This window comes from Jaculus jaculus, chromosome 12, assembly GCF_020740685.1.
Source record: "Jaculus jaculus isolate mJacJac1 chromosome 12, mJacJac1.mat.Y.cur, whole genome shotgun sequence".
In the NCBI taxonomy this organism is placed as follows: Eukaryota; Metazoa; Chordata; class Mammalia; order Rodentia; family Dipodidae; genus Jaculus; species Jaculus jaculus.
Window position 1 is genome coordinate 19,870,761 of NC_059113.1, and position 20,870 is coordinate 19,891,630.

At 43.0% G+C, this 20,870-nt stretch overlaps 1 protein-coding gene across 1 annotated transcript in view; it reads left to right on the forward strand.

Moving 5' to 3' along the window:
- Positions 1 to 8,017: 8,017 nt before the first annotated feature.
- The window catches only part of Msra (methionine sulfoxide reductase A), a 476,622-nt gene continuing 463,769 nt past the window's right edge, over positions 8,018 to 20,870 (forward strand). The window contains exon 1 of the mRNA XM_045130919.1: positions 8,018 to 8,085. Coding sequence (XP_044986854.1) covers positions 8,046 to 8,085 — 40 coding nt within the window. The 5' untranslated portion in view covers positions 8,018 to 8,045. The remainder of the gene's footprint in view (positions 8,086 to 20,870) is intronic.

Below are 20,870 nucleotides of genomic sequence, written 5' to 3' on the forward strand. Positions count from 1 at the left end.
CAGAACATAGCTAGTAGATGTCCATCCAACTCAGGAAAACCAACATCACTTACAAGAGCAAGACAGCCAAGGGAAATGAGTGCTTGTTTCTTTCATTATAGATGGCATTGCTTCTGTCTAACAGTCAAGCACGCACAACCCTTTTTTATATTTTTTTCATTTATTTTTATTTACTTATTTGAGAGCAACAGACAGAGAGAGAAAGAGGCAGAGAGAGAGAGAGAGAGAGAGAGAGAGAGAGAGAGAGAGAGAGAGAGAATGGGCACGCCAGGGCCTCCAGCCTCTGCAAACGAACTCCAGACGCGTGCACCCTCTTGTGCATCTGGCTAAGGTGGGTCCTGGGGAATTGAGCCTAGAACCATGGTCCTTAGGCTTCACAGGCAAGCGCTTAACTGCTAAGCCATCTCTCCAGCCCTACGCACAACTCTTAACCTAAATCACTTTAACCTCTTTTTCCTTAACCTTGTAGGAATATTTTATGAACTACTATCTCTAGCCATGAGAAAATATTTATCTGGGCCTTAGCAATCCCTTTAGTTTCCTTTTTATTTTCTATTCCTCCTGTTAAACTAAAATTAAATGTAATGCCTTTTAATAAAAACAGAAGTTATAATATGATCTTATTTTTATAAAAGCATTTTCCTATCTAGTCTGTATATGCATGAGCCGCCTGGAACCACGTGAACTTTCATATTAATAATGATTTATTTCATGTAGTGGTGTTCGGGTTTGATGTTAACTTTATTTTGTACTTTATTTATGGCTTTATTTATTACATATATGTTGTATTAAAAAAGTCAATATGCTCTTTGAATGCAGAACCAGCAACTTTGCAGGGCCTTGCAGAGGGGATAGCTTGTTCCTTTTCATGTGCTCCTATGCCCATGGCCTTGGCTTTGGTTTTCAGCTTGACCTCTGATCTTCCTTTACAGGCCAATCCATGACTATATGTACACCTTGAGTTACCTGCTGTTTCCTCCACCTTGGTACTGGGGATTGAATCCAGAGCACATGCTATACCATACAGCTGCTTCCCTGGCCCTCACGGTAGGATTTCTTTCCTCAGCGTTTTGCCCTATGATGCACAGTCTGTCCTAGCTGACAACCCCCCCCCCCCCAGTTCTCCCTTTATCCCTCTTTCCTCCTATGCTTTTGTTTTGAGATAGCACCTCTCTCTCTGTAGCCAGGTTATCCTAGTGCCCACAGACAGAGCCTTTGTCCCTTGGCCCCTTGGCCTTCCTTATGTTGGCATTAGTAGGCATATGCCACCACCATTATAGCCTGGCTTGCCATTTTCTTAATGCTGGACTTGTACAATGCTGCTGCTGAGGGTGATGACTTGAACCCAGCATACGCTACTGTTCCTCTATGTAACTATTCACAGCTTTGATTCTGTGTGTGCATATGTGGGTGGGTGCATGTGCCGCACGCAGATGTGTAAGTCCAAGGACAACCTGGGACATTGGTCCTCACCTTCTGCATTGTTTGAGGCAGGGTCTCTAGTGGTTCACAGCTGTGTTCACAGGCGAAGCTGGTCCACAAGCTTCCCGCAGATTCTTCTGTCTCTGCCTCTCACCTCACTGGAGGCACTTTGGGATTATATATGTCAACTATAGTATCTGGGCTTCAACAAATATTTTTGGGCTGGAGAGAAGGCTTAGCAGTTAAGGTGCTTGCCTATGAAGCCTAAGGACCCAGGTTCAATTTCCCAGTACCCATGCAAAGCCAGATACACAAGGTGGCGCATGCGTGTGGAGTTTGTTTGCAGTGGCTAGAGGCCCTGGCACACCCATTCTTTTGCTCTCTCTCTCTCTCTTTTAAATAAATAAATAAATGTTTTTAACTTTTGTTTGTTTGTTTGCTTTTCGAGGTAGGGTTTCACTGTAGTCCAGGCTGACCTGGAATTCAGTATGTAGTCTCAGGGTGGCCTCGAACTCATGGCAATCCTCCTACCTCTGCCTCCTGAGTGCTGGGATTAAAGGCATGCGCCACCATGCCTGACGTTTTTACTTATTTCTTTTTGTATATTTTCTTTTGGTTTTTACTTATTTAATTGAGAGAGAGAGAGAGATAATGGGCATGCCAGTGTATCTTGCCACTGCAAACAAACTTCAGACATGTGTGCTACTTTGTGCATCTGGCTTTATGTGAGCACTGGGGAATTGAACCCAGGACAGGCAAGCTTTTTAAGAAAGGGCCTTTAACCTCTGAGCCATCTCTCCTGCCTCAGAGTCCTAACTTTTTAGGAAGGTTCTGGAGATCTGAACTCAGGTCCTCACACTTCTGAGGCAAGTGCTTTATCCGCTGGGCCACCTCATCAGTCCAGCTTTGATTAGTTTCAAGGATAAATTCTTAGAAGTAGGGTTAATGTGCCCGACTTTAAAAATGCTTGTAATTTTATATGGTCAAATTGATTTTCAAAAAGGTGATTTATCTAATTGGAGCTTTCACCGGTTGTGTTTATAGAAGCACCTCTTCTAGAACTCACTTGCCAGCATTAATCATTTTATTTTATCTGACATTTGTGTTCATTGGTAAGCAAAAATGATATTTAGTGATGTCTTAATTAACATTTTTATTATTAGTAAGATCAAATGTTTTTCACATGAGTATTGAATTTAAAAAATTTCAGTGGAGTAGTGCAAGTGGGCCAATGACCCAGAATTTCGTGTGTGTGTGTGTGTGTGTGTGTGTGTGTCTAGATCAGGTGAGAGCGGCAGGAGGAGCATGATGTGAGCTTCAGGGGAGGAGACTGGGTGACAGACAATGAAGACCGACCTGGGCCAAGGCAGGAAGCCACATCTGAGCACGATTTACCTCTCTCTCTGCCTTTTTTCATGCTTCTCGATTATAGTTTTCCACTTTGAGAAATTAGCATAGCAAGAACACTTTGCCCCAATTAATTACACAAGGTTCCTAATTTATTTAATTTTGGGTAGTATTTTATAATTCTCCTAAGAGGTCCGTTTCTATATTTCCCTTGCACAGAATCAATAATTCAAAGAATTTGTCTGCAAAGACTATGAATTTTGTTCTCCTGTGACTCCTAGATGGAAGTAGAAATGGATTCTGTGAGTTCAAGGAGGCTGAGAGGCACGTTCACTTGCTACTGGCTTTTGCTAGTATCTGTTAGCCTGTTGGCTTTTATCTTAAAGTCTTTATAGGTCATATTTTAAAAATAGAGACGTGAAACATACACAGGCAGGTTTTAGCCAAAGCAAACCCTGATGAAAAAGCGACCGACCCTGTGTAATTCTGTGTGGAATTGAAGTTCTTTGTTCTCTGCGTCTTTCACATAAAAGGATTCATGTGGGATGGGAGATAGGGCGGTTTTAATTTGGATCAACTGGACTTACCGCTGGATTTTACACCAGCCATGCTGTGAGGCAGGGTCTTTGTTTTCAGCAATTATCAAACTAAGCCTAATTAAACTTGCTTTGATGTACTGTAATGTTTTCCATAATTTTATATTCTGAACCATTTTCCTAAGTCCTTGTTTGAAATCAAGGCAAGACTATAGATTCATTTCACGTCTGTCATGCCATGATTTAGCATGTCTCTAATCAGGTTATGTCTGCTTTGGGTTGATATAACACAATATCATCACCACCACCACCACCACCACCATCATTGTATTTTGCAGCTTGGACCTGTAAAAATATTTTAAAAATACAACACACTATAGATTTATGTGAAAGAAAAGTGCACAGACTTCCAATCCTACCAATTAATTATGGATCTTAAATTATAGAATGAATTATATTCTGTAACATGTAATTGATTTCCCTTCTGACTGTGCTATTCCTTAAGGAGGATTATTTTATTTTATTTTTTATTTTGTTGAAGCTCATCTGGCACAGCTGTGACTCATAACTATTTCCCTGGTGTACAGGGTTAAGCAAGGTGCTTTGTTGTCTTTTTTTTTTTTTGTATTTGAAAGTTGTTTGTTGCCCGCTTAGGGGTGCATCCATTAGGTCTCTCTGGCTTTATGGGTATTAGAATAGATGTGAGTGATTTATAAAAAGCAAAAGAGCATTTCTCTCCACCATCCAATAAAAATAATTGAAAACACATTTCCTTCATTCAGCTATCACTCTACGTGGAGTTCTCATCAGCCTCATGCCTGTTGCTGCCTTTAAATACGCATGCGACTGTTTTTGTCACATTGACCCAATTTCCTGTGGCTTTTAACTTCCAGTTTGAAATGGGTACATGATAAACCCAAGTCAATCATGTTACAGACTCCAGTTTTAGCCTAGATGCAAAGTGAACTTAGCTATGGTGACCCTAGTCAACATTTTGAAGGAAGCAATGCCTCCCTTTGTTCTTATTAGTTTTTATGAAAATCAGAAAAACTGGGAGTTCAATTATCATCACTATTAGAAAACTTTGTATTGTTGGGTACACTTTGGTAGAAAATTAAAAATTTTTATTTTATTTATTTATCTGAGAGAGAAAGAAGGAGAAAGAGAGAGAGAGAGAGGACATGCCAGGGCCTCCAGCCATTGCAAATGGATTCCAGATGTATGTGCCACCATGTGCATCTAGCTTACGTGGGTTCTGGGGAATCAAACCTGGGTCCTTAGGCTTTGCAGACAAACGCCTTAACCACTAAGCCATCTCTTCAGCCCATTGATAGCATTTTTTGAAACTGTGTTGAAATGCAATATACATAAAGTATAGATTTTATAAGTGTACAGCTCAGTGAATCTTACAATAAACAAAAGACTGTTTAAACTAGTAGTCAGAGAAAGAGAATGTGACCAGTATCCCAGGACCCCCACCTCAGGTTCCTGACCCCTGCTCCCCTTGCACACCGTACATTCACCATGAGGCAAGATTTAAAGAAACACAGGGAAAAATTAATGATTGCCCCTCAGCTTTGGAATCTGGTTCAAGTCTCTTGCCAGCTGAGTTCCAACACAGGGGCTGGGGAGACGGGTTGGTGGATAAAGCACTTGTTGCAGTACCCATGTGAATGCCATGTGGGCGTGGCAGCTCACTAGACCTCAGGAGGCAGAGACAGGGGATCCTGAGGGCAAGCTAGCTAGTCAGACTAGCCAAGTGGCTGAGCTCTGGGCTCAAGGGAGAGGCCCTGTCTCAGCAAATAAAGTGGAGTGCACTTGAGGAAGACACTCGGTGTCAGCCTCTGGCCTCTACATGAACGTGCGCATGTGTCCACACACGAGTTCATATGCGTATGAACACACATACATATGCAAACATGCAAAACAAAAGAATTCCATCACAATTTGCTGTCAAGATTATCCACAGAGACTGTAGTTGTTTCCTTCCCTTCCTCCCTTCTCTTCCCCTTCTCTCTGTACCCCCTTCTGTCTGACCTGGAGCTCACTATACAGCCATGTCTGCTTTGAACTCCCAATTATTTTGCCTTTACCTTCCAGGTGCTGGGATTACAGGTGTATGCCATCATGCTTGGCTTTTAAAAATATTTATTGGGTACCGGGTGTGGTGGCACACGTCTTTAATCCCAGCACTTGGGAGGAAGAGGTAGGAGGATTGCCGTGAGTTCAAGGCCATCCTGAGACTCCATAGTGAATTCCAGGTCAGCCTGGGCTAGAGTGAGTCCCTACCTCAAAAAAAAAAAATTTTTTTTATTGGGCTGTAGAGATGGCGTAGCGATTAAGTACTTGCCTGTGAAGCCTGAGGACTCTGGTTCAAGGCTCGATTCCCCAGGACCCACATTAGCCAGATGCACAAGGGGGTACAGTGTGCAGTGGCTGGAGGCCCTGGTATGCCCATTCTTTCTCTCTCTCCCTCTCTCTTTCTTTCTCTCTTACTCTCTCTTTCTGTTGCTCTCAAATAAATAAAACTTTAAAAAATGAAAAGTATTTATTTATTTAAGAGAGAGAGAGAGAGAGAGAGAGCGCAAATGGCTGCTTAAGTCCTCTTGCCACTGCAAATGAATTCCAGATGCATGCTCCATTTTATGTATCTGGTTTTACATGGGTACTGGGGAATCCAACTTGGAATGGCAGGCTTTGCAAACAAGCACCTTTAACTACTGAGAAATCTCTACAGTCCTTTTTATTTTATTTTATTTTTTATTTATTTTTTGTTTTTTTTCAAGGTAGGGTCTCGCTCTGGTCCAGGCTGACCTGGAATTAACTCTGTCATCTCAGGGTGGCCTTGAACTCATGGCAATCCTCCTACCTCTGCCTCCCGAGTGCTGGGATTAAAGGCATGCGCCACCATGCCCGGCTTATTTTGTTTTTTGGGTTTCTTAAAAATATTTTCTGTTCATTTTTGTTTATTTATTTGAGAGTGACAGAGAGAGAGGGAGAGAGAGAGACAGATAGAGAATGGGCGCGCCAGGGCTTCCAGCCACTGCAAATGAATTCCAGACGTGTGCACCCTCTCGTGCATCTGGCTAACATGGGTCCTGGGGAATTGAGCCTCGAACCGGGGTCCTTAGGCTTCACAAGCAAGCACTTAACTGCTAAGTCATCTCTCCAGCCCTTGTTTTGTGTTTTAAAAGACAGGGCCTCTTTCTAGCCCAGGCTGATCTGGAACTATGTAGCTCAGGCTGGCCTCAAACTCATGGTGATCCTCTTATCTCAGCCTCCTCAGTGCTAGGATTAAAGATATGTGCCTAAACTCCTGGCCATGTGTGGCCTTAAAAAAAAGCCAAACAGTCAAATATAAACAAAAAAAAAAAACCCTCTTATTTTAAGGTCAAAGTGTATGTGACCTCTGATGTTAGCCTTACTTGCTTTTCTGCTATCGAGCTGCAGTGTTCTGAGTCTTTCATAGAACAATAAAGTATGTTTACAGTCCAAACATATGTCTTAACTCTCTCCTGATCTAGTATTGTAAGGATTTCTTCAACCCCTATAACTCATGATAGTTTAACCTTGTCAGCAGGTAATCTTGTCACCCCAAAAACCTTGTTATTAAAAATCCAGTTCTTTAGAAATCTTTTAAAAAATCTTTTTTGTTTATTTTTTATTTTATTTGAGAATGACAGACAGAGAGAAAGAGGCAGAGAGAGAGAATGGTCACATGCCAGGGCCTCCAGCCACAGCAAATGAACTTCAGACGCTTGCGCCCCCTTGTGCATCTGGATAATGTGAGTCCTGGGGAGTCGAGCCTCGAACCGGGGTCCTTAGGCTTCACAGGCAAGCACTTAACTGCAAATCCACCTCTCCAGCCCTAGAAATCTTTTAAATAACATAACTTGGACAGCCACCAAAATTGTACATGTGGCTATTGTTAAGATACGGAAGTTCAGCTCTCTAGAGGAGTCTGCCTCCATGTCTGCATGCTCACTCCCTGAGCTTCTCCTTCTGTTATAAAGACTGTGCTGATTAAGACTATATTGAAACTGTTTCTAATACACTCAACCCTGCTCCATATTGACTGGCTCCACAGTGAGTCGTGAATCCTGGATTTGCCTGAGCAGAGGTCTCTGTAAAGAGCTTCTGAGGTGACTCTAGGCTGCGGCATGGAGCTGTCTCCTTGCTCCTGCTCTTGCTGACAACCACTTTCCTGACTTCCGCCTACTTTGGTACCGCATTTGCATTAGACATTATACATGCATTACACAGCCTCACCCTCTCTGTCTGGCTTCTTTCATTCAGTGAGATTCGCCCCTATCGCTCATTCTGCCTTTACAGGTGAGCACGCCGGCACGATCCTGTTCCATTTCGCTGTTGAAAGGCAGCCATATGTGATGGAGGCATGGGCAGAGAGGCCTGGGAGCAGGGGGTCACGTGACTTTTCATGTGCAGTCCTGTCTCAGACCACTGTCAGCAGGAAGTGTAGACAGGGAAAGAGATTTGGCCCGACCCTTCTAAGCACTTGTTCATTCTAGATAGGAAATACCTAACTTGAGGAAATACTGGCTTTGTCTGTCTTCCTTTTCCCAACAACAAAGGCACTCAAATGGCCAGGGATAGGATTCAGTATACCTTGTCTGAATGGAAAGACAATGAAATGCAATTAAGAGGATGTGAAACAGAAAGCAGGTGACCCTCCAAATGAAGAAGAGATCCAAACGAGCAGGGAAGGGGAAAAGGAATCCCATGAAACGGCACAGAAGGTGCCCGGCGTGCCAGCGTGTGGGTGAGCCTCATTAAATCATACTTGTAGGGCAATGCTAAGTCCTCTGCTAATGAAAACAGAACAGTGTTCTGGTTTGCTGTTTTCTTGTTCTCTTGGGATGTCCCTCCATCTCTGATCTTTGATCATTTTACGTATATTTTGTTCAATTTGCATGGTTTTATTCCTCCACTCCCCCAAAGCAGCAACTGAACTCAATAAGTCAATCACTGCACAGGGTCCACATTCATCACAGCCATGTTTGATATTTCAGCCAATTTTGCTGGTCTGCTTTGCTGCTTTTTTTTTTTTTTTTTTTTTTTAATCAGGCCCCGTGGATTTTACTTGTTCTAGTAAATTTTTTTTTTGTAGAACATATTATGACTTCTATTATTTTTTCATTTCTTTTATTGACTTGATGGAAGTTGCTCTGCAATCTCAATAATCAGAGCACTAATCTATTAGTAATTGTTGCTAGGTCCCAGCAAGTGGTGGGAAGATAATTGCAGAGCTAATACCAGTGCAACACATAAATTATTCATTAAAACATATAGTGCCTATTTGAATATGTTGCTGCATTTGACTGGCGAAAACATGCTTTATTGGGGACTCTCATTTTGATTAAAGAAATTAAGAAGACACATTCATTCTGGTAGATTCAGAGAACTAATAATTTGCTTGCTTTAGGAATTGACCTCGAGGGAATGTCAGCGAATAATAGGCTTGAACATAAGGCAAGGTGGGATTCACTTTGGTAGATCTCTACTGCACCTCTGTGTGTTTATGTGCTGGGGCTGTCAAAACAAAGGGCCACAGCCGGGTTGGTTTATGTCTTCACAGGTCTGGGGGTGGAAAGGTAGGTCAAGGTTATGGCAGATCTGGTTCCTTCTGAGGCCCCGTTCCTTGGCTTATAGTGGCTGTCCTCTCTTGCTGTTCATGTGTTATTCTGCATCCTAATTTCCTTTCCTTAGGAGAACATGAGTCATAGGAGGGCCCACCCATGTAACCTCACTTTACCTTAATTGCTGATTTAAAGATGTTGTCTCTAAATGAAGTTACAATCTGAGGTACTGCTGTAAACAGGGTGTCTCTCTCTGACTTCCCTCAGCTCCTCAGTCTGTGAAAGAAATCAGGCAAGACACACAGGGCATAGCGAAGAAGACAGGCCGAGTTTATTAACGGACAGTATGAGAGGCACTCTTGAGGGGAAGATTGGATAAAGGCCAAAGGAGCCATTGTGGAGGAAAACACTCATGGGGTGAGAGTGGACAATGGCCAGAAAGACCAGTGTGCTGACCTACATGTTTAGGCAGGCTACATATTATTTTATAAAGTCTCTGGAATAGTCACTTTTCCTGAGGAACACTTTCCTGTCCAGGTGATTGAAAGGGATTTGGATTAACTCTTAGGTGAGGAAACAATGGTATGTGTTTGTTCTTTGTCAGGAAGTCCCTACCAGAACCTGGTGGTTGAGAAAGTCATGTCTCTATCCAAGGCAAGAGATATGACTCAGATCCCATTCTTTTGGCCAAAAGCAATGTAACAGAGCAGATTAAAAATAATTAAAGAAGGGCTGGATAGATGGCTTAGTAGTTAAGGTGCTTGCCTGCAAAGCTAAAGGACCCAGGTTTGATTCCCCAGGGCCCATATAAGCCAGATGCACAAGGTGGCACATGTGTCTGGAGTTTGTTTGCAGTGGCTAGAGGCCCTGGTGCATGCATTCTCTCTCTCTCTCTCTCTGTCTCTCTCTAAAATAAATATCCCCTCTCTTATCAATATCCTATAAAAAAAGGAAGAGAGAATAGAGCCACATGTGGTGGTGCATGCCTTTAATCCCAGCATTTGGAGACAGAGGTAGGAGGATTGCCATGAGTTTGAGACCTCCCTGAGATTACATAATGAATTACAGATCAGCCTGAGATAGAACAAAAAACAAACAAAAAAACTGAGAGAGAGAATAAAAGTTATTGTAGAGAGAGCTGGGAAGATGGCTCAGTGTTTAAAAGCATTTGTTTACAAAGCTTGCTGGCCCAGGGTTAATTCCCTAGTATCCACATAAACCCAGATGCACAGTGGTGCGTGTGTCTGGAGTTTGTAGTGGCAAGAGACCCTGGTGTACTGAAACATACATACATATAAACAAACACACATGCAAATAAATAAACATAAATAAGTATGTAAAGGGGCTGGGGTGATGGCTCAGTGGGTAACAGCACATGGCATGCAAGCATGAGGAATTGAATTCGATCCTCAGCACCCATCTAAAAAACTGGGTATGGCTGGGCATGGTGGCACATGCCTTTAATCCCAGCACTGAGGCCACCCTGAGACTACATAGTGAATTCCAGGTCAGCTTGGACCAGAGTGAGACTATGCCTGGAAAAAACAAAAAAGGGGGGAAAACTGGGTATGACACACATGTCTGTAACCATAGTTCTGAGAGAGCAGAGACAGAATTACTGGGACTCACTGATCACTAAGTCTGGCTGAACACAGCAGCTCCAGGTTCAGTGAGACTGTCTCAAGGAAACAGTGGGAGAACGATAGAAGAGGACGCCCACATTCTATTCTGGTCTCTGCACATCTGCACACTAGGTACACACATCTGCACACACATATATGCCACACATCACACACAGCACACACACGCATACACAACATTAGTCAAGAATAATGTGGCCATGTTTGATAGAAAATAGCTTTCCTTTAGTGGGTCTCAACAAATTCTCACTACCTCCATCTTCCTCCCTTTTGTTTAACCTATAGCTACCCTTTCACATGGAATTTTAAGTTCTTTTCTTTTTAAAATAACTTTTAAAAAATTTTATTTATTTATTTGCAATGAGAAAGAGAGAGAGAGAGAGAGAGAGAGAGGGAGAGAATGGGCACGCCAGGGCCTCCAGCCACTGCAAACAAACTCCAGATGCATGTGCCACCTTGTGCATCTGGCTTACATGGGTCCAGGGGAATCAAACCTGAGTCCTTTGGCTTTATAGGCAAATGCCTTAACCACTAAGCCATTTCTCCAGCCCGAATTTTAAGTTCTTTATGAAAGGAGAAGTAATTGTGATTTTCCTCCCCCTTTCTTGAAATAAATGTATTAACAAGGTCACAAAAGATGGGGTCTAAAACCCCATCTTGTGAGGGAGGGTCCCATTTTCAGAGGTCCATCCTTATCTGACTAACTACCTAAAATTGGGGGTTAGAACTTTAATTCAGGAATTTTGAGAGTATATTAGTTTTCTCATTGCACTGATGAAATGTCTGACAAAAGCAATTTAAGGAAAGAAGGATTTATTTTTGGCTACAAGTTTGAGGGCACGGTACATCACGGGGAGAAGTCATGCGAGCAGGCATGTGAGGTGTCTGGTCATATTACATCTGCAGTCAAGGAGCGGAAAGAAATGAATGCTGGCACTATTTATTTTCCCTTTTTATTCAGTTTGGAACCCCAGCTCATGCGATGGAGCCACCCACTTTCAGGGTGGGTATTCCCTCCTGAGCTAAACCATTTTGCAAACACCCCCAATAGACCTAGACAATTCTGTCTCTGCTCCCCTCAGAACCAGGGTATCAGACATGTGTGTATCCTAGGTGACTCTGAGTCCCATCAAGTTGACAATGAATATGAATCATGACAGAGGACACGATGTAGCTCATGGCCTCTTATCAAGAGCCGTATTTGCAACTGAGGTAAGATACTTATGACCAGTCACTGTCAAACCAGTCTCCGGCCCTGGGTTTCTGTCCCTTCCCTTCTCTTAGAAATCAGATAGGATGCTGTACTAGTGGGTGGCAGTACTCATGTGTAGACCAGCAGCCGAAGCTGGCCGGGTGATGAAGATCAGAAGTACAGAGGAGGTCAGTTTCCATGGGAAAACGCTGCCCTCCATGAATGTGAAGAAGCCAGGTAGGCAAATCCTCACTCTTTATTACCTCTCACGGCTGGTCCCAAGCTAGTTTCTCTGTGCAGCATGACAAGAAATGTGTGGCCCTTTGGTGCATGGGCCAAGTGATCAACTGCGTGTCTCCACAGCTTGTGGGCCGGCCCTGAAGCATGCAGTGTCCAGCGTGACTTTGCCTTTCTCGCACTCAGGCCGCCGTGGGACTGTGTCTGCCTAGTGAAGCTTCAGGACTCAATCCTTGCCTCGGGCTCTGCTTTCTAGGGAATTTGGGCTAAGAGGATATCTTACTGTAGAAGCTTTGCTCTAATTAGGGAGGTGGCAATGCATTGGAATAGCACAGAGGCCAAATATTCCTTTTTTTTTTTTTTTTTTTTGAGGTAGGGTCTCACTGTGGCTCAGGCTGACCTGGAATTCACTATGGAGTCTTAGGGTGGTCTCGAACTAATAGTGATCCTTCTACCTCTGCCTCCCGAGTGCTGGGATTAAAGGCGTGCACCACCGCGCCCGGCTCCAAGTATTCTTTTTATTAATTTTTAAGGTTAGTGCATAAAGCTATGGGGTTCAGCGTGGTGTTTTCACATATACTTTGTTCTGAGTCCTCGTCCTTCCTTGCTGCCCTACTATGTGCCCTGCTCTTGCTGGTCCTCTTCCTGGCCCCCCTTCCCCCCCCCCAGTGCCCTCCCTTCTGCTTTGATGTCACGTTTATTCTATTACCCTCTCTTTTTCCCCTTCCCTTCTTCCTTAAGCTCTCTCTTTCCCATTCATGGTCTACTTTTTAGTTTCATGACCTAAAAACACATACATATAACATATATACAAATTTAGACTCAGGCTTGACACGAGAGGAAATGTGCAGTATTTATTTGTCTTTCTGAGTATGCCTTAATTTTTTTCAGATAATGGTTCCTAATTCCACCCATTTTCCTGCAAATGTCATTTTATTTTTCTTTAAGGATGGATAAATTCTATTATATATATATTGTTTGTTTGTTTGTTTGTTTTTCGAGGTAAGGTCTCACTTTAGCCCAGGCTGACCTGGAATTCACTACGTAGTCTCAGGTTGGCCTCGAACACAAGGTGATCCTCCTACCTCAGCCTCCCCAGTGCTGGGATTAAAGGTGTTAAATTCTATCCCACATTTTTTTGTTTATTTTTATTTATTTATTTGAGAGCAACAGACAGAGGGAGAAAGAGGCAGGGAGAGAGAGAGAGAGAGGAGAGTGGGCACACCAGGGCTTCTAGCCACTGCAAACGAACTCCAGACGTGTGCGTCCCCTTGTGCATCTGGCTAACGTGGGTCCTGGGGAATCGAGCCTTGAACTGGGGTCCTTAGGCTTCACAGGCAAGCATTTAACCACTAAGCCATCTCTTCAGCCCCCACATTTTCTTTATCCAATCATCTGTTGATGGACATTTAGGTTGGTTCCATTTCCTAGCTCTTGTGAATAGAGCAGCAATAAACATGGCTATGCAGATATGTCTGTGATAGGACCTAGAGTCCTTAGGATATAGATACTGAAGTGGTATTGCAGGGTTCCTATGGTAGGTCCATTTTTAGTGTTTTGAGGAAACTCCACACTGATGTCCATAGTGGCTGCAGTGATTTTTTAAAATCATCTTATTTATTTATTAGATACAGAGGGAGGGAGGGAGAGAGGGAGAGAGGGGGGGGGGGAGAGGGAGAGAATGGGCATGCCAGGACCTCTAGCCACTGCAAATGAACTCCAGATGCATGTAACACGATGTGCATCTGGCAAGCGTGGGACTTGGAGAATTGAACCTGGGTCCTTAGGCTTCGCAGGCAAGTGCCTTAATCACTAAGCCATATCTCCAGCTTGTCCTTTGTTTTCTTGATACTAACTCCTCTGAATGGGGTCAGGTGGAATCTCAAAGCAGTTTGAATTTACATGTCCCTGATCACTAAGGATGTTGAACACTTTTTCAAATGTTTATTGGCCACAGAAAGGCACTTGCTTGCAAATCATGACAGCCTGGGGTTCAATTCTCCATTGCCCACATGAAACCAGAGGCACAAGAACGTGCATGGGTCTGTAGTCCCATTTGTAGTAGGAAGAGGCCCTGGTATGCCATTTTCTCTCTCTCTCTGCTTATGAATAAATAATAAATAAAATGTTTTTTTAAAAAAGAAATTGCCATTCTCAAATGGACACTTTAAAGTACATTTAGTTTACTGCCCTGGCCAATAATTTTTATCTCTGTTTCATGACAAATATTTTGGATATAGGAAAAAAGACTCTCACTTTGTGTTGACATTGGTGGAATTGTTAAGGTTGGATGCATCTAGAATTATCTTCAAGTTGAATATACAGGCTCATGATGTCACATTTAAGCTTGTTTTTCTTCTCATTTTTGAGTATGCTATGCAAGTACTGTACCAGCAAGCCACGCCTCCAGTCCCTCATGGATTTCGTTTTTCTTAAATTTTTATTTATTTATTTGCAAGGAGAGGGAGAAAGAAAGAGAGAGGAAGGGAATGGGTACTCTAGGACCTGTAGCCGCTGCAAACAAACTCTAGATGCATGTGCCACTTTGTGCATCTGGCTTTACGTGGGTACTAGGGAATGGAACCTAGGTAGTCAGGCTTTGTATGCAAGCTGCTCAACCTCTAAGCCATCTCTCTAGCCATTCATTTATTTATTTTTATTATTAGGTATGGGCATATTTTGTATGTAAACACCACAGGCTGGTCCTTCTTTTTTAATTTTTATTTTTGTTTTGGTTTTCGAGGTAGGGTCTCACTCTAGCTCAGGCTGACCTGGAATTCACTATGTAGCTTCAGGGTGGCCTCGAACTCATGGTGATCCTCCTACCTCTGCCTTCCGAGTGCTGGGATTAAAGAAGTGTGCCACCACACCCGGCTTTCTTCATTTATTTTTTAATGATAAAAATATTTCATTTGCTTTTCTCAACTTTGGTTTTGCTACTAAAGTTGATTACGCTCTTGTGGACAGATTTAAAAAAAAACAACAATTTCTAGTTTCATTTTCATGATGACATTTCACATCTCACTCTCTTTGTATCTTTTTTTTCTGATAAAATATTTATAAGAAACTATAAAGCCGGGCGTGGTGGCGCATGCCTTTAATCCCAGCACTCGGGAGGCAGAGGTAGGAGGATCGCCATGAGTTCGAGGCCACCCTGATACTACAGAGTGAATTCTGGGTCAGCCTGAGCCAGAGTGAGACCCTACCTCAAAAAACCAAAAAAAAAAAAAAAAAAAAAAAAAAAAAAAGCTATAGTCCACAGAGAGTGTGAATATATTAGAAAACACTGGTGTTGATGTACGTTTGGGTCTCATTGCTAGAAAGTTTAACAATACTGCATATAATCAACTTGAGGACTTACTAAAGTTCCAAAACTTGTTCTTTCTTGATTAACAACCACAGGATTTATACTATACGTTTTGTGTGTGTGTGTGTGTGTGTGTGTGTGTGTGCGCGCGTATGTGCCCACCACGGTATTCATGTGGTCAGAGGACAACCTTGGGTTTTCGGTCTTCCCCCTTCCACTTTGTTGAAACGTTGTCTCTCTTGTGCTGTCACTGCGAATGCCAGACTAGCTGTCCCACAAACCGCGGCCTTCTCTTGACTCTATTTCCCAGTGCAGTAGTCACGTGGATGTGTTATTTACTTCTGGTTTTACTTGGGTTCCGGGAACCTGATCTCTGGTTGTTAGTGTTTGTGCAGCAAGCGTTTTAAGCCTCTGAGCCATCTCTTCAGCCCTATAGCATCTTGTATGTGCACAAACTTGGTAACTGTTTCTTGCACCTGTAAGCAATTCTGGTGATGCCGTGTTCACCTCCCTCCTGTGTGCATCTGGTTACGGACTCTCTTGCTTATAACTTGGTGTCAATGGACCCTTCAAACCCGTGTTATCTGCCTGATGATTAAACATGAATTCTCACAAGAGATTTATTAAATGTCTTTTCCCCATTTCTTAACTTCTTACTATTTTTTTTGTGTTGGGGTGATTCATAAAAATGTAAATTTTCCAGGAAGGTCTGGGAAAGAACTCCTACATGGCAACACTGGTAAGACACAGTGGAATTTCAAGAAACTGGTTTTTATTTAATTGTAACTACATAGATTAGAGAGAGAGAATGGGCCCACTAGGGCCTCTAGCTACTGCAAATGAATTCCAAATGCGTGTGCCACCATGTGCATCTGACTTACATGGGTTCTGGGGAATTGAATCTGGGTCCTTGGGCTTTACAGGCAAGCACCTTAACCACGAAGCCATCTCTCCATCCCCCAAGAAACTGGTTCTTTCTTGGTACAGTGGTGGGTCTCACCTTGGGTTTAGGTGCTATTAGAGATCTAACTTGAATCATACACTGAGAAACACATTGTGACAGCTAATCTTCATTGGCATCTTGATTAGATTTAGAGTCACCCAGGAGACACACATGTGGGCATGTGTGTGAGCAATTCCAAAGAGGAACTGAAAAAGCCAATGGAGGGCTGGAGGGAATACTTAGCGGTTAAGGCACAGGGGGAGCACTCATCTGGAGTTCGTTTGCAGTGGCTGGAGGCCCTGGCACACCTACTTTTTTCTCTCTCTCCCCATTTTGCTGTCAAATAAATAAATAATAAAATATTTTAAAAAATGATCTCAACTTAACTAATGAAATCTACTTATTAAAAAAGAAAAGAAAGGAAAAGAAAAAGCCAGTGGAGCCCTAGCAAACCCCTTTTCTCTGTGTCTTGATCCACTCAGATGTGAACACACTCCCTCCACTACTGCTGTAGCCGCTGCTGCCACCACCAAGATGGACTTTACACTCAAACTGAGAGCCAATTTTTGGTTTCTTCTTTTCATAAGTTACTTTTGTCAGGTGTTTTATCACAATAATGGGAAAAGTAACTTGAACACGTAGTATTTAGTACCGTGGAGTCCTGCTCTGAGAAGCAAATACACACCAATGTATAGGCCTGGTAAGGTGTCCTTCTAGAGGGCAATTTCTTAGTTGAATGGTCTCATTTTTGTTTCATGTATTTTCTTTAAAATTCTAACATGTACACACACACACACACACACACACACACACACACACACACACACACATCATACAATTAACCCTCTTAGCCCTTTGAAGGTTCAACTGCAACCTCCATTACCTTCTATCTCCAGAACTCTTCCCCGCGTAGGACTGGAACCACATCTAGTTCCCCATTCACTTCTCCTCTCAGCTGCTGGCAGCTCACATTCTACTTTATGTTTCTAAATTTGACTCCTCTGTGTACCTCATAGAAATGGGAACACACGGTATTGTTCTTTTGTGACTGGCTGAACTCAGCATTGTGTCTTCGAGGGTCATCTCTGTTGGAGTGTATACAGGCTGATAGGGCAATTTCTTAAGGAGCCTAATATACTCATTGGAAGGAGCTATTTCTAAAGGAAGGCAGACGCCCTCTTGGCCTAGAAGCACACCTTGGCATTCAGAGCATTGAATGCTTTCTGCTCTCCGTGGTGCTCCTCCACCTTGGCTCCTCTCAACTCCATGTCCTGTAGAGAGAAAGGGCCAAAGGAAGAGCCCAGAGGAATGCTTGTGTTGAAGGCTCTATGGCATAGGAAGCTCTATCACATTGTGCAACCCCAAGCAGAGATGAGGCTGGCATTTTTTGAGTCTGGATACAGTGCATATGGTCTTGACTTTCATGTGTCTCAGAGGGACCCAGCAGCAGGGAGATGTTGCCCTCCTGTGGCTTGTGAGCAGCGAGATGTGGGTAGCAGAGATCTCTGCTGGGTCAGAAGAGCATGCCAGTGGTAGATAGGTACCCCAATTGCAATCTGTTTATAGCAAAATGTCATAGTCTGGGTGGCTTATAAAGAATGGAAACTTACTTCCCACAAATTTTGGAGGCTGAGAAGTCCAAGATCAAGGTGCTGCAGAGCTGGTGTCTGGTGAGGCCTGAGTCCTCATGCATGGCTGCTGTCTCACCATGACTTACATGGCAGAATGGCCCAGGGATTTCTTTGGCTGTTTTCTTTTCTTATCAAGGCACTGTACTTATGACTTAAACTTCCCCAAGGCCATCATATGCACTTTAAGGGACACAAACATTCAGACCATAACAGGGGACCTTCTTTCATTGGCATACATGAGACATCTTTTAGAAATTCCTAGAAACAGGGCTGGAGAGATGGCGTAGCAGTTAAGGCACTTGCTTGCAAAGCCAAAGGACCTAGGTTCATTTTCCAACAACCCACCTAAGCCAGATGCACAAGGTGGCATATGCGTCTGGAGTTTGATTGCAGTGGCTGAAGGCCCTGGCACCCCTCTTCTCTCTCTCTCTTAAATAAAGAAAGAAAGAAAGAAAGAAATTTCTCAAAACAATTAAGCAAATTTTAAGAGGCATTTAATATAACAGAGGATAAGAGAAAGAGGAAAAAAATATTGACTGTGAATATGAGCACTGATTATCTCTAGTCTGATTTGGTTTGACCAAGTATTATCTTAGCAATGTGCAACTCAGGAGATGGAAAGGAACAACATCACACATGAATAGTGGTGACACCAAGCTCTCATCTCCAATACTCATGGAAGACTTCAGTCAGAAATGGGTTGTCACTTTTGGAGACCTTCTCCGTGCTATCACAGGTACCGGATATAGAAATACTAGAAGATTTCATTTGCATTTCTTCTGTAAAGAGGATTTTACACTTCCTTCAAAGGTTTGAAACGGGAGCCTAATACTTTGAATCGCTAGAGGAAATCTATAATAATTTTTAAAGACTTGTAGAAAAGACTATAAAATCTATGGTGACCCTTGACTAATATTTTGATATAACATTTCACAAGAGTTGATGCCCATCAAGGATTATAACAAACAATTTCCTGGGGTCTTCTTTTATGCCTGGACTTGGTTATGCGAGTCAGATCTAGAGCACATGGAATGGCTTCTGGACTTTGACTTCATTAGAGCTGTTATGAGACACTGTGAGTGGTTGTATAATCTGGTAATCCCAGCACCTAAGGAGGCAAAGACAGGAGGATCATGAATTTGAGGCCACCAGGGGTATATAGCCAGATCCTGTCTTTAAAAAAAAAAAAGTGTTTCTAGGTAGGCTATGTAGAAAGCACCTTCTCCTTGCTGGGACAAAACACCTGGCCAGGAGCAGCTTATGGAAGGAAAGGGTTTATTTCACCTTGCAGTCTTGAGGGATTGTTTCCTCATGGCAGCGAAAGCATGGCAGAGCAGAAAGCCAGCTCACATCTTCACATTGACATCAGGGAGGAAGAAGCATGAGTGAGTTTGCTGGCTGGCACAGGCAGGGCTGGACTGTGAAATCCAGGGACATGCCTCCTCCGGCAAAGCTCCACCTTCCAAATGTGCCAACACCTGGGGACTAAGGAGGAGCCTTAATCACAGAACACTTGATGCTAGGATGGGCATTCTGCATTTAAACCTCTGCCTGCTGTCTGTGGTGTAAGGCAGATTATGGTGAGTGACTTCCAGGGCAGATGGTGTGATCAACTCATACAGTGGCTGAAAAACCACATGGAAAGCTTACATGTGGTTTAATATCCTTAAGAAGTTTCCTAAGACATCCGTCAATATGGTATCCCTTTCTGTTAATCCTGAGGGCTCCATCCCACCAAAGAGCAAAATGACCTGTGAAGATGACACATTAAAAGCCAGGGTGGGGCTGGAGGGCTGGCTTAGCAGTTAAGACATTTGCCTGCAAAGCCAAAGGACCCAGGTTCAATTCCCCAAGACCCACGTTAGCCAGATACACAAGGGGGTGCATGCGTCTGGAGTTCATTTGCAGTGGCTGGAGGCCCTGGTGCTCCCATTTTTAATTTCTCTCTCTCCCTCTTTCCCTCTGTCAAATAAATAAATAAAAATTAAAAAATAAAAGCCAGAGTCTTCAGGCATGGGTTGCTCAAGCATTCATACTTGCATTACTGTTTGCAAGATGGACCTGAGAACTGAGCAAATGCACTCTTACTGCATATGAAACCCACACGTGCAAGAAGGCATGAAAGGGAAATAGTTAAGCCCATGAGGCAGCAGGTGGCTGCTTTTAACTCAGGGAAGGGGGCGGGAGTGGGGAGTGATGGAAGTTTCGTAGTGGGAGACAGGACATAATCATAGGAAAAATGACTTGTGTGTGATGAGGGAGTGTTGCAGGCTGCACTTGGAACTAAAGGTCAGAGGATACTCAGGACTGTGCAAAATGTGGGCTGGAAACTGTCCTTTGGCACTGGAAGGGAATTACCTGCACAGTGTTTTGTGAAAGGCAGAAAGAGAGAGAGAGAGAGAGAGAGAGAGAGAGAGAGAGAGAGAGAGAGAGAGGGAGGGGGAGAGGGAGAGGGAGAGAGAGATCACTAAAGAAATAACCATGTTTGAGGCATAGAGCTGGCAGAGTGAATTTGAGCAACTCGGGGTACTTTGAAAACAGGAAGTAAATGGACCATGTGGGACACACAGGGAGAACAGGCAGCAGGGTTACTTCTGTCCACCCAGCTGCCCAATCTGGACCTGGAGAGACCCATCTCCACCTTCTTCTTCTCCTTTCCATCCCTCCAAATGGGTCTCTTCAGATCTGCGTTGCTAATGGACATTTTGTAAGTGTGTCCTGATGCATGTGGACAAGAATTTTTGCAATATCAAATTGTTTACGAAAGTGCTTGAGTCAACATAATGTTCAGCTGCAATGCATGGATCCTGGATTAGGAACAAAGAAATACTGAAAGACCTATTTGAGAAAATAAGGGGGGATTTGAATGTGGTAGAATTATCATTCATTTAAAAATGTGAATAATATTAGAGATATATATGAAAATATCCTTTCATCAATCTTAGGAGTATTTAAGAAAGAGGTGCCTGAGAGCAAGACCTTACCTTGAAAAAACAAAAAAAAAAAAAAAAAAAGAGG